Source organism: Myotis lucifugus, unplaced genomic scaffold (assembly GCF_000147115.1).
Source record: "Myotis lucifugus unplaced genomic scaffold, Myoluc2.0 scaffold_291, whole genome shotgun sequence".
NCBI classification, from domain to species: domain Eukaryota; kingdom Metazoa; phylum Chordata; class Mammalia; order Chiroptera; family Vespertilionidae; genus Myotis; species Myotis lucifugus.
Window position 1 is genome coordinate 82,963 of NW_005871339.1, and position 13,013 is coordinate 95,975.

A 13,013-nucleotide genomic window follows, 5' to 3' on the forward strand; every position below is an offset into this window, starting at 1 on the left:
TATCTACCTCCTGTACTTTTTACCTTCTAAGAACCTGCAGAGGAGTCTGCTCAGCAAAAGGCAAAGTATAGAGTGTTCACCTAGTGACACTGGAATGAGTCAGTGAACACCGGCCCTTCCATTGCTGAACCATCTGATCAGCTCTTTGCTGTTGGGGAAGCCTGTAATGGGAGATAAGAGATGCCCTTTGTGTCCTGATGTCAGGGTGTGGGCAGGGCTGGTTTCTCCTGAGGCCTCTTTCTTCGGCATGAAGATGCTGTCTTCTCCCTGGGTCCTCATGTGATTGCCCCTCCGTGTCTGTGTCCTGATCGCATCTTGTAAGGACACAGTCTGATTGGATGAAGTCCCACACAGTGACCTTATTTTATCTTAACTACCTTTTTAAGGACCATATCTATAATAATAAAAGCATAATATGCTAATTAGACCAGATGTCCGGATGAAGCCGGGGCTGCCAGGGAAGCCCAGGTCCTGGGTGCCAGAGGGAAGCCGGTGTCGGCAGCCAGGGGAAGGAAGGCCTACTCTTGCACTAATTTCATGCACTGGGCCTCTAGTATTTAAATAAAGTCCTGTTTCTAGGTATGGGGGTTAGAGCTTCAACACAGGTCAGCCCCTTGCACTCTTGCGTAGCCATTATTAGCAGGGTTTTGTGTTTGATTGGTTAGTACGGCTAGTGGGCAAGCGGCGAGGTCCTGCACGAGTGTCAGGCAGAGCCTCAGCCCATCCACAGGGAGGCCGAGGGCCTGGGGAGGAAGTGGCCTGAGCAGCCTCCTTTCTTGCTGGTGGCTTTGCGTGCTCTTTGCACCTGTTCTTCGGAGAATGTGGCTGCCGCTCCGAGTTGTGGTGAGCTCTGCTTTTCTTTCTGAGGTTCCTCACGGCTCCATTTCTAAGCCAGATTCACAGCTCAGCCAACTCAGACTGAGAATGGCAGAGGCTGGTTGCACACAAAACCCTGACCAGGTGTCTTCATATTCTGTCACTTTACTTCCCAGAGTGGCTTTCATATTCCTCCATGATTCTCCTGTGGCCTGTTTCCCTCCCCAGAGCACCTGTTCCTTCAGACCTTCTGGCAGACCATGAGTCGCGAGTGGACGGGCATAGACAGACTGCGCCTGGATAAGTTCTACATGGTGAGGAAGCAGCGCGCCCCCCTCGGCCGGGTCCCCTGCGGTGCCAGAGTGGCGGGGGGAGCAGGTGTGAGCACCCAGAGAGTTGGGGAGGGAGGGCTGGGGTTGCAGCATGGAGTGGTCTGGCCTTTGAGCCTCCCACCCCAACAGGGCAGAGCTAAAGGCTTCTGGTCAGTGCGGCCACCCTGACCACTGACCCATAGCCTGGTGGTCGCTCAGGGAGCCTAGGTCTTGTTCGGGGTGCACATGCCTAGGATTGTGCAGTACTTGACCCGTCTCTGAAGGTTGGCAAGTAGGCACAGAATTCAGTCCTTGAAACACCGTACAGGCTTTCAGTTCAGAGGAGGAGGGTCACAGTTGCCCTCCTGGAGGGTTGTGGGGAGCCGTGAATGCCGGCGGAGCCGTGGGGCTCGTGCCCTCGGTGGAGGCCCTTGGGAGCCTGGGTGCCAGCACTGAAGTTGGCTTCTTCCAGCCGGGGGCAGCAGTACAGTTGTTGTTTGCAGGATCCCCTTTCCCCTCCTGTGAATGTAGGTTACTGATTTGCCTTTATAAACAGCTCCCCACCCCCATCCTGTGTTGAACTATAGTGTTGTTACTAAGTGGTGTTCACTGGGACTTGGGACAGTCCCCAGATGAGGGGACAGTATTGCTGTCTCAGAGCGGGTGACCCACTGGGCACACTGTACAGGGCAGTGGCCAAGCCTCACTGAGGACGCGTCCCCTCAGGGCAGCAGTTCATGTGTGATTCTGTCTCTCAGATCAGCTCCGACTGGCTCAGGGTCATGTGGACGCCGCATGGCAGACACTGAAGTGTGGTCCCGGCAGAGAGCTGAGGAGGGAAAGAGGTTGGACACGAAGGCAACGGGCAGAGGAGCAGGGCGGGGCCAGGCTTTGCACTTTTACAAAATACAGGTTTATCAGGCGGGGGAGCTCTATGTGATCAGCACATGGGACCTGAGGTACAGTCGCTTCGCTAGGATGGATTCGGTTGCTTGTTGACGCCCATTTCCCAGGTCCCCTTGTGACCATGTCTAGCAGCACAGCCCCCTTTTGATGGCACTGCAGGTAGGGAATGAGGTAGGACAGGCGTCCTGGCTACTGGGAGTGCTCTGTCCTGTCCTCTCACCTCTGACCACGACTGGACCCTCTGCGGGATGTGGGGTCAATATGCAGAAGGCAGGAAAACTGGGCCAGAAATGCTGTGATCAATGCACGGGAACGGGGGGTTGTGGGGCAGGCATTGGGCTCAATTGAAATGCTGAGGTTTTAAGGGGAGAGTTTACTGCATGGAGGTCAGAAAGAAAGTAAACCTTTTGCTCTGTTGGGGGGAGATGTTCTCAGTTGCCGGACCCAGTTTTTACAGGGCCTCTGCCGCCTCTGGGCACCTGTGCTTCATTCCCGTCCTTACTCCTGAAGCAGGGCCCAGTCCACCTCCGCTGCTGTTCATGGTGCCTCAGTTGCTCCCCAGGTCTCCTCTATGAGCCTGACTTCCTGGTGCGCTTGGAAAGTTGGGGCATCTCAGCCCTGGGCAGCAACACCTCTCCAGGGTTCTGAGGGCTTGGTGTTCTGTCCACCTACAGCTCTGGGGCCTGCTGTGTGTTTGGGACTCGCAGACGACCACGGGCAGAGGGGCTGCCGGGGGAAGTCTGGGTTGGGCTACCACTAACGGAGCCTCCTTGTGTGCCACAGCTCATGCGGATGGTCCTGAAGGAGTCCTTGGCGGCCCTGAAAATGCGGGGATGGGAGGAAAGGTCAGTACTCACAGCACATCCTGAGTCTGCTGCTCGCGGGCCAGTCCCGGTTTCTGTCCCTGGGGGATTGGGTTCACGGGTTCTCTTTTAATTATTTGTCGTAAAGGAGACGTCAGCCTTCACATTAAAGAGTGACCTGATGGCACTTACAGTGAAGGTGTTTTAAAAATTATAGTTTGTGTGAGTTCATGTAAATGTTTGTTTTCAACCTTGATGGTAAGTTGTGAATTAGAATTGAGTTCTCACATAAAAAATATTGTGTGTTTGTGTTTAGCTCTTTTGTCAATGATCATTGCACGGGTTCTGGAAATACTTAATTTGTCCAGACTTCTCACTTTGCCAGTAGCGCTGTGGTGGGGTAATCTGTGTCCTCTAACCTGCAAGGGGCCTCCATTCCTGCTGGCACCAGCAGATCTGCTCTGCTGCAGTGGGCGACCTGGGCTCTGCTGGGGCTCAGCTCTTCCCAGCCCCTCCTGGGACCAGGCAGTGCGGGTCCTGCCGCCTGGCCTGGAGCTGTGCGTCCAGCTGATGGGGAGCTGGTTTCTAACCTCGGGGGTGGGGGGCAGACAGATCCACCACACAAAGTGGGTTTCTGAATGTTCACATTAAAATTTTTTATAATTAATTTAAAATTTGGTTTCTTTATAATTGTTTTCTAATTTTGAGAGTGATATATGTTCAGTATAAGGAACTCAGAATTTATAAGGCATTAGAAAGCGATTTTAACTCCAACAGACACTTTTTAAGATGCTGCATTGTTTTGTGCACATGGTACGGAAGTGGTATCATTCAAACATGACATTTGCAGACTGCTTTTTATTTTACTGAAGATGCACCAGAAACATCCTGCACGATTTTAGGACAGGGATGGGGAAAGACAGGAGGAAAGGGGCTTAGAAACAATGGACTTTGAATTGATTTATAATTAAAAAGTGTACATTAAAGGAGTTAATTTCAAGTAGGTGGATACTAAAACCAGCCTCCAGATGTTAGAATAGCTACTTACCAGAGACTTCAGCTCACAGCCCCAGGTATGCTCGGACTTTTTACCTTTGGAAAGCAGTTAGAAAACCTTGGCCCTGCCCACTTTTTCCCCATGTGAAAGAAGATCACCAGGAGTTGGACTATAGTTAGCTGATTTTTTTTTGTTTAGCGTCCTTGAGGGTGACTTTACGTTGGGGTAGGAGTCCTTTGGTTTTGAGTGGTGTCATCCCTAAGTCCCCATGGGGACCTTGAGGCCTGGGGTCTCACTCATTTCAGGACCTTGGGCTGTGGGTTCCCCCGAAGTAGCTAGTGACTGAAGCGGAATCCAGTGTTAGAGGGAGGTTGACTTCAGTGAACTTCTTATTGGTTTGTTATTACGGAGGTGGTTTCGTCCTCGCTGTCACTAGTGGTTCAGTGCAGGGATCATGTTGAAGCATTTGGCCTCCCGTTGCCTGGGTGACCGGTGCTGGTGTGACCTCTACCCTTCCCTGTCCTGACACAGTGTCTGGGACCAGTTTGTTTTGGGTAAGTGTTTTTTAGCGTGATCAGCAGCCCTGGGAGGAGGCCTCCTGCACCTGCTCTGGCTTCGACTCCTTTTTCCCACATTTCCTTCCCCAACTGGTGAAACCCTCCTGTTGCCAAACACCCAGGTCATCCGGGCAGCCCCTTAAAGAATGCCCATTTCCAGCTCAGGTGTAGAGATCTGTGTGTCATCACGTGCCCAGGATTTCAGATGCCTGTAGACCCTGAAGATTGGTCTCCAAGTTCTCTGACCTGGGAGCCCAGGCCTCTGGTCACCGAAACCAACGTGCCAGGGAGCGGTCTGTTGTGACCTTACGGGCCCTGTACTTGGTGAAGCAGCACCTGGGAGCAAGCTCATCCCGTCTGTGGCCTCCATCTCCTTCCTTGTATTTGCTGTGTCCTGGTCTGCCTCCCTGAGCAGTTCCCAGCGAGGACAGCCGGGAGGGGTGCGAGACAGCAGGTGGTGCTAGCCTCCTGTCGCCCCAAGCCTCTCCCTGCACTCAGGACAGGGAGGGCCTGTGAGTGCTCACACATCTTGCACTTTGTAGCTGAGTTCAGTCAGGCCACATGTTGTGATGCTGGGAAGGTCACACGAATCGGTGATTGACAGGGCCCTTTGTCCTGGAGGACCGCGTGGGGTTGCAGGTTGGCGTGCTGGAGGGCCGGGTGTCTGCGTGACAAAGGGAGAGAACACCATGCCCTGGTGCCTGTCCCGGCTGCTGCTGTATGTGCTCCTTTCTTTCTTCAGACAGATTGAGCAGCTGTTGGAGCTGCTGACGACCGAGATCCTGCTCCCCGATAGCCAGGCCCCCAACGGGGTGAAGAGTCACTTCATCGAGATCTTCCTGGAGGAGCTGGCCAAAGTGGGCGCCAGTGAGGTGAGGGGGCGTGGGGGGGTGGCAGTGGGCTGGACAGGGTGGGCAGCTGAGCTGGGTGTTGGTGAACGAGGGCCTGAGGCAGCTTCTGCTTCACTTCCCCTGCAGCTGACGGCAGACCAGAACCTCAAGTTCATCGAGCCCTTCTGCAGAATCGCTGCCCAGACTAAGGAGTAAGTGGCAGGGGCTCCCTCCTGCCGGCTCTTCTTTCGCACTGAGTTCTTCTGGGGGCTGTCTGGGGATTGCTGTTCCCTTTGGGGAAGAGGGTACTCGTGTCCACATGACAAATCACCGGAGGGGCCGTTGGCCGGCGGTTTGGAGAGATGGTCACGGGAGTCAGCAGGTCTTTTCCTTGCGGGTCCCGCCTGACGCCTGCCTTCCTGCCTGCCTCCCGTTCAGCTCCCTGGTTCTACATAACATCAACCGAGGCATCTTTGAAGCGATTGTGGAACAGGCCCCGCTCGCCATTGAAGACCTAATGAATGAAATGGAGGAGGAGGAGGGGGAGATGTCAGAGGATGATGGGCAGGAACAGGGCGTGGCGTCCAAGAAGCCACATGAAGGTGAGGCTTACAGTGTGTTCACTACGATGTATCTGCCCCCTCTGTGCCACCTGCCCTGGGCCTGTCTGGTCTCCTCGTTTCTGCCTTTGCCCCCAAAGTCTGTTATTGGCCTGATGGCCAACGTGTCCTTGAAAAACAGGCACCATGTCACTCACTCCCCTGGCCCTCGCTCCATGTGCGCCATCCTGACTCCCCCGGCCCTCTCTCTCCCACCGGTGTCCACCCTCTGTCACTCCAGGGGCCTCCCCTCACCACCCTGCTTGAAGCGAAGCCTCCCAGCCCTCGCCTGCCTCCCTTGCTGTCTCACTTCCTGGCATAACCCGCTTCTAGTTACATAAATCACTGTTGATTGTCCGGGCCCATCTTTCTCACTGATGTCGACTCCACCAGGACAGGGAGCTGTTGATCATCGATGTAGTAGCCTGTGCCAGGATTTGGTCCTTTTTAAGGCCAAATGGTGTTCCATTGTGTGCATGGACCACATGTTGCTTATCCAGTCATCTGTAGATGGACACTGATTCCTTCCAGGTTTTATCTGTTGTGTCAACATGGGTGTACAGTGTAGCTTTTTTTTTCTAATGAAGTTGAATGTTTTGTTACTAAACTTTATTTTTGATATTTTAATTGTAGCCTAGTCTAAAAATCATAGGGTGCTGGGAAAAGATGCACATTGTGTTTATCTGCAAGCATTAGAAAGTTAGGGGTATTTTCTTACAATAGTATTGCTGTAGTTTCTTTTTCCATGGTATTACTAAAAGTTGCTATTAAAAATCTATCTACCATTAACTTAAGACAACTCTGCCAATTGAAGTTGTTTCATGCTACTTTATTTAGGGGATTTCCATTTTCACTCCTCAATAGATGTATACATTTCTCATATGCTTCTTCACTCATTAGTTCTCTAGTTCTGAAGGCTTACTCAGTGTCATCTTGATCACCCAACCATCTTCATAACAAGATTTGTTGACAAGTCCTGGATTTTCTGCAAGAGCTTCTTTAATTTCAGTTACTTCTGATGGAGGAGAATAGAGGTCACTAGCAGCTTTCACACTTTCCAAAGCACCACACTCATCTTTTTTATTTTCTTTATTTTTAAAATAAATTATTGATTTGGGGGTGGGGGGGGGCGGCGAAAGGGAGTGAGAGAAACATGGATTTGTTGTTTCACTTATGTATACATTCATTGGTTGATTCTTTATGTGTCCTGACTGGGGATCAAACCCTCAACCTTATCGGGACGATGCTCTAACCAACTGAGCTCCCCGGCCAGGAACAAACTCATCTTGCTTGTTCAGTTTTGTCCTGACTTCAGGCAGACTGCAGTAAACAACCTTTCCCAAAGTTTCCTGTACAAAATGGCTGTTTCCCATTGTGTCCGTACCCTTTTCTGTCGTTATCCATTCACGTTTCTCTGAATTCACCCACCAGCATCAGATTGGGGCGGGCCTACAGTGTATTTCTTTGAGACCCTGCTTTCAGTTATTTTGGGTTTATACCCAAAAGTGGGATCACTGGATCATATGGTAATTCTACTTTTAATTTTTTGAGAAACCACTGTACTTTTTCCACAGTTGCTGTACCATTTTACATTCTCACCAACAGTGCACATGGGTTCACATTTCTCCACATCCTCGCCAACACTTGTCATTTTCTGGGGTTTTTTGATAGCCGTCCTCATGGGTGTGAGGTGTATCGGGTTGTGGTTTGAGTTGCATTTCCCTACTGATTAGTGATGTTGAGCATCCTTTTATGTGCTAGTTGGCCATTTGTATGTCTTTGGAGAAGAGTCTATTCAAGTCCTTTATCCACTCTTCACTGGATTGTTTTGTTGAATTTTAGGAGTTCTCTATATATTCAGGATACTAGCCCCTTACCAGATGTGTGATTTGGAGATAGCTTCTCCCATTCTGAGTTGTTTTTACTCTATCGATAGTCTCTTTTGATGCACAACATTTAAAATTTTTCATTAAGTCCATTTTGTCTATATTTTCTCTTGTTACCTGTGCCTTTTGTGTAACATCCAAGAACTCAATGCCACATCTAATGCTGTGAAGCTTTTGTCCTGTTTTTTTTCTAGGAGCTTTATTAGTTTAGGTTTATATGCAGGTCGTGGGTCATTAGAGCTAATTTTTGTATGTGGTGTTAGGGAAGACCCGGCTTCTCTCTTTCGCTTGTGATGGCCAACTTTCTGGCACCGTTCCCTGAAGAGACTGTCCTTCCCCACTGGCGGGTCCTGGTGCCCTTGTGGAAGGTCATTTGACCATAAATTAGGGGTTAACATCTCCTTCCCCTTGGCTTTCTTGTTAGTCAGCACCCCCCCCCCCCCTCGCCTCCAGCACGTTCTCTGGCATCCTGCGTCTCACCTGTCCCTCCCTTTCTCTCTCACTCTAAGCACCTGAGTGGCCCTGGCCCAGGCAGACCCAGGAGTCTCCTGACAGGCCTGCCCCTGCCCACCTGTGCCTGCTTGCCGCCTCGCTGTCCTCATCTGCCACACACACCTGCCCTCATGGCCACCTGTGGTCAGCAGTTTTCTCTGTAGGCAGTGACGTGAAAGCCCCAAATGACTGAAACATCGTCTCCACAGGCCCGCCCTGTGGCTGGACCAGCTGCCCTTCTCCCTCGCGTCCAGAGTCTGGCACCACATGTACCTAAGACGCCACTCATAATTCCCTCTTCATTTCCCTCCTCAAGGACCGGTCAGGCCTTCACGTCCTCTGGGGCGTCTCCCTTGTTTCCAGGCTGCGGTGGCCCCACTTCCCTCAGCGTGAGGCTGTCGGGGTCCCCCCGTCTCGTGCTGTGGGCTCCCACAGCCTACACCTTGCACTCTGGGCGCTGGCAGAGAGGGCTGGTTCCCAGTTGTTTGAGTTGATGCAGCTCTTTCATCCTAGGCTCCTGTGGGGCTCGCCCGGGCCTGGGTGAGGAGCAGGGCGAGGACGATGAGGACAGCACGGGCGCCGTCCTTCAGGTGCGTGGCCTGGGCTCGGCTGAGCTCAGCCTCTCTCCTTGGCTTTATAGGCGACTCTGGGAGCTGGCAGAGCGTCAGGGACGGGAAGGGCAGCCATTGGCTGAGACTTGGGGGGCCCTGCGTCTGCCAGAGCACAAGTCCTTGAAAACGGGGTTGGGGGCGGGCACCTGGAGACGGGGTTCAGAGGCTTCACCGTACATCAGCTGCCCAATCCAGGACTGCCCACCGCCTCCTGGGGTGCTGGGGCAACTGAGGACCTATGATTCCAGGCGCATTGGGAACGTGGAATACTTACAACTTTTCAGTATTGATTACTTGAGAAATTAGTCAGATTTTAGATATCTTGATTTAAATAAAATTTATCAAAATTAATTTTGCTTGTTTTCATGTGGCTACCAGAGGATTTAAATTTACAGAGAGGCTTCCCTCTTTTTGGGGGGGCGGGGGGCACTGTCCTGGAGTGAGCTGTACACAGTCACCTTTGCTGAGGGGACAGCAGGTGTGTCCTGTGGGCCAGGTGCTTCTCTCTAGTTGCTCACATTCTGGCGGCACCTGGCAGTGACCGACTCTGTCTCCATGGTGTCTCTTTGTGAATCAGTTTGACTACGAGGCTGTTGCTAACAAGCTGTTTGAAATGGCCAGTCACCAGAGCACCCCTTCTCAGAACAGGAAGCGTCTCTACAAAGTGATCCGCAAGTAAGTGTTTCTGTTCTTCCCACTGCCCTGGGGTTGCCCCTTCCCTCTCGGGCGGCCTCAGCTAGCGGGCAAGGGGGCAGGACTCCGCTTCAGAGTTGAGGTAGCGAGGGGCCTCACCGAGGGCCACCATGCTGCCCGCACAGGAGGCAGGAGGCTGGAGGTTGTGGGGTGCCTTCTCTGTTCCGCCTCCTTCCTCCTCCGGGAGCCACAGCCATGGGGAGTGACTGTCTCTTGTTCTTGCAGGTTGCAGGACCTCGCTGAAGGTGAGCACTGAGACCGGCCCCGGGGAGAAGGCATCTGTCCCCTTCTCTCAGGAGAGCGTGGGAGCTCGTAGGTTCACCCTCGCAGCATGAATAGTCTGCACAGAGGGGGCTGGGGTTCTGCAGCTCATCTTAGGTCAGTGCTGGGCCTGGGGCAGCGTGGGGCCCAGGAACCTGCACTTCTAGTAAGTTCCCAGCATGCTAAGGCTGCTGGTCTGCAGCAGACCTCTCCACGTCCTGGTGTGTGGCTGATGGAACTGGTACGGTTTATTCTGCAGACAGTTTTCTGGAAGGTTTATGATTGGAGATGTAGCATTTTCCCCGCCAACATTTCATTATAAAAATATTTACACACATAGCAGAGTTGAAAGGATTTTATCATAAAGGCCTGCATATCCACCACCTGGATTCTGTCATCATCATTTCACTGTCCTTGTCCTATCACGAATCTGCCCACTGAGCCCTCCCTTCCTCACCCTTAAATACTCCATGCCCGTTATGAATTAAAGTCCAGTGATTCTTAGGTGAGATTTACATCCAGTGAAAGCATGGAGACTGTGCACCTGTGGGCTTTGACTGGTGCAGAGCCTTTCATCCAGCAGTGGAAATCATTGCCCAGGAGGCTCTCCCGAGCCCCTCCCGGCATAAGCGTTTTAAAGAAGTAGGCCTGCCAGAGCCGGTTTGGCTCAGTGGATGGAGCGTCGGCCTGCGGACTGAGGGGTCCCAGGTTCGATTCCGGTCAAGGGCATGTACCTGGGTTGCGGGCACATCCCCAGTAGGAGATGTGCAGGAGGCAGCTGATCCATGTTTCTAACTCTCTATCTCTCTCCTTTCCTCTCTGTAAAAAATCAATAAAATATATTTTAAAAAAATAAAAAATAAAAAAATAAAGAAGTAGGCCTGGCATCCTATGTGCTCCAAGAACGGGTTCTTTCCCATGGTGCCGACTAGGATTTTGGGCCGGCTGAGCTGTGGTGGGCGTGGAGCAGGGCCTCCTGGCACAAGCTTGGGGAGGGGCTGATTGCTGGGTCATATGGAGCAGACTGAACAGGCCTGCCCTCAGCCCCTGACCTCTGTCTGCCTTGATCCTCAGGCCTCTTTCCTGAAGAGGACATCCCAGAAGAAGCCTACAGGGGACTGCAAGAAGGAAGGAAGGGGAGGAAGGCCAAGAAGCGTTTGCCCAAATCCCAGCTGCAGAACGAGACAGGTAGGACTAGTGCCCGCGGACGGTGGAGGGGCCTACCCACCTGTTCTAATGGGAACAACACACCTGCCATGTCTCCTGGGTGTGGCCTCCAGGCGTGACGCCTCCTGCCTGCCCTGGCTGCCCCAGCACCATGAGTGCCCTGGACCAGATGCCCTGCAGCAGCAGGCTGCCTGGTGCAGCCGGGACTCGGCTTGTCTGGCTTCCAGGCCACTTGCCATCTTCCCCGCTCTCCTTGTCTGCAGTTTCAGTCTGTGCTGCTGCTTCCTGATCCTTCTTCATCTTTGATCTCTGTGCATGTGGGTTCTGACCCATCCACTCCTCATCCTCAGTGTCCGCCCGAGACCAGTTCGCCTCACCGCTCTCCTTGATTCTAGAGGCTTTCCTTCCCCTGCCTCTTCCCTCCTCCTCAGCTGTCACACAATTGTGGTGAGAATGCAACAGCCTCACTAAGGACGACTCTGCTACTGTCACCCAGGCCCCGCACCCACTGCAGACCACCAGGCATGGAGCTGCCTGCTGCAGTGAAATGGGCTGTGCCCTTTGAAGCGTCTCTTGATTCACCACTGCTCTGGCCAGGGCCCCGCCGTTCATATGTTTCACATCTGGGCCTTGCGGCAGGAACAGGGCCCACTCGAGCACCTACTTCAGCAGCCCCCAAATGCCATCTCATGGCTCTGGTGCACCAGGCTGAGTCCCTGCTCCCGGCCCTGCTTCTGAGCCTGTCCCTTCTGACCAGCGTCACCTCCAGCCCCTGTGCACTGAGCCTGGGCCCGTCCGCCCCTCTGTCATGTCTTTGCCTTGATCCTGTGCTCACTGCTCTTTCTGAGGCTGCCTCTCTGGTATCAGGAGCCAGCATGTCCACACTTGTGCGGGGCCCCGGCTGCTGGTGCGTGTCTGCTCCTGAGGCTGTTGGTGCTTCTGTGCCAGGTGCTCTCGTGTCCTCTGCTGCCCTGCGATGGCACCTTCGGTCAGCATTCAAGTGAAGTAGCCCAGGTCTTCACGAACCTCATTATGTGGCCTTGCTGTTTCAGGGAGAAATGAACAGGAAGACCCACGTGGAGACCTGAGTTCCAGATTAGAGAGAAAGAGGCGGCGTCAGGGTCCAGGGGCTGACCCCACTGCGCCCCAGGAACAGCCCGGGGGCCGTGGTGGGAGAGGTACACGCAAGAGGCGGCGGCAGCCTCAGGCAGGGGCCAGAGCAAAGGTGCCTGGGTGCCAGGAGCCAGACGTGAAAAAGAAGTGGACACGGAAGAGCAAGAAATAACGTGGCCAGGCCCAGTCCTGGCAGGACAGCACTGTCTCCTCCACTCCTCCCGGTCTGCGCTGTGTTGAATGAGCGAACAGGACAGGTGGGCCATGCTCCCAAGAGTCGAGTTATGGTCCAAAGGTCAGCACTAGCTGATGTTGGCTCTCACTCAGCCACGCCCCAGAGAGCTCTGCTGCTGTGCTGACCCCGGTCAGGCAGGACCCGCAAACAACCCTCCCTGGCAGGGCAGGGGACTAGCCATGCAGCGGGCGGCTGTAAATAAAATGCTGCACATTCTTAGAAATGGGAGTCCTGCCCTGTGTGCTCATGCTGGAAGGTTTCTGGTGGGGTGAAATGACAGGTGCCGGCTCTTGAATAGTGTTTATATTTTACTAGAGGCCCAGTGCACAGATTCGTGAACCGGTGGGGTCCCTCGGTGTAGCCTGTGGGGGGTTGGGGGATCGGGCTGAAACTGGCAGTCCAATGCCACCTGCCACTCCTGCCTGCGCTCCTGCTCATCTTGGCCCTGCTATGCCTGCCACCACCATTTCTCTGTAGGCTTGCTGCCGCTCTGCTGAGGTCTCCGGGCTGCAGCAGCCAGCCGTGAGCCCTGTGTCTGGCATCCATTGGTCAGCTGAGTGGCGCTCCCACGGTGGGAGTGCACTGACCACCAGGGGGCAGCTCCTGCGTCGAGCGTCTGTCCCCTGGTAGTGCGCATCACAGTGACCGGTCATTCGGTTGTTTGGTCTCTTGGCTTTTATATATATAGATACCCATTTTTGTGGGTAAGACGATTTATACATTTCTCAAAATCTGC

At 53.4% G+C, this 13,013-nt stretch overlaps 1 protein-coding gene across 3 annotated transcripts in view; it reads left to right on the forward strand.

Moving 5' to 3' along the window:
* RRP1 (ribosomal RNA processing 1) overlaps positions 1–12,500 on the forward strand; it is a 30,629-nt gene extending 18,129 nt beyond the window's left edge. For all 3 annotated transcript variants that reach the window (XM_023763580.1, XM_006099905.3, XM_014465356.2), the window contains exons 4-13: positions 1,045–1,130; positions 2,817–2,878; positions 5,133–5,262; positions 5,368–5,432; positions 5,659–5,822; positions 8,711–8,787; positions 9,386–9,483; positions 9,727–9,746; positions 10,837–10,950; positions 11,982–12,500. In XM_023763580.1, the coding sequence (XP_023619348.1) occupies positions 1,045–1,130; positions 2,817–2,878; positions 5,133–5,262; positions 5,368–5,432; positions 5,659–5,822; positions 8,711–8,787; positions 9,386–9,483; positions 9,727–9,746; positions 10,837–10,950; positions 11,982–12,214 (1,049 nt within the window). In that variant the 3' untranslated portion in view covers positions 12,215–12,500. The remainder of the gene's footprint in view (positions 1–1,044; positions 1,131–2,816; positions 2,879–5,132; positions 5,263–5,367; positions 5,433–5,658; positions 5,823–8,710; positions 8,788–9,385; positions 9,484–9,726; positions 9,747–10,836; positions 10,951–11,981) is intronic.
* Positions 12,501–13,013: the final 513 nt, after the last annotated feature.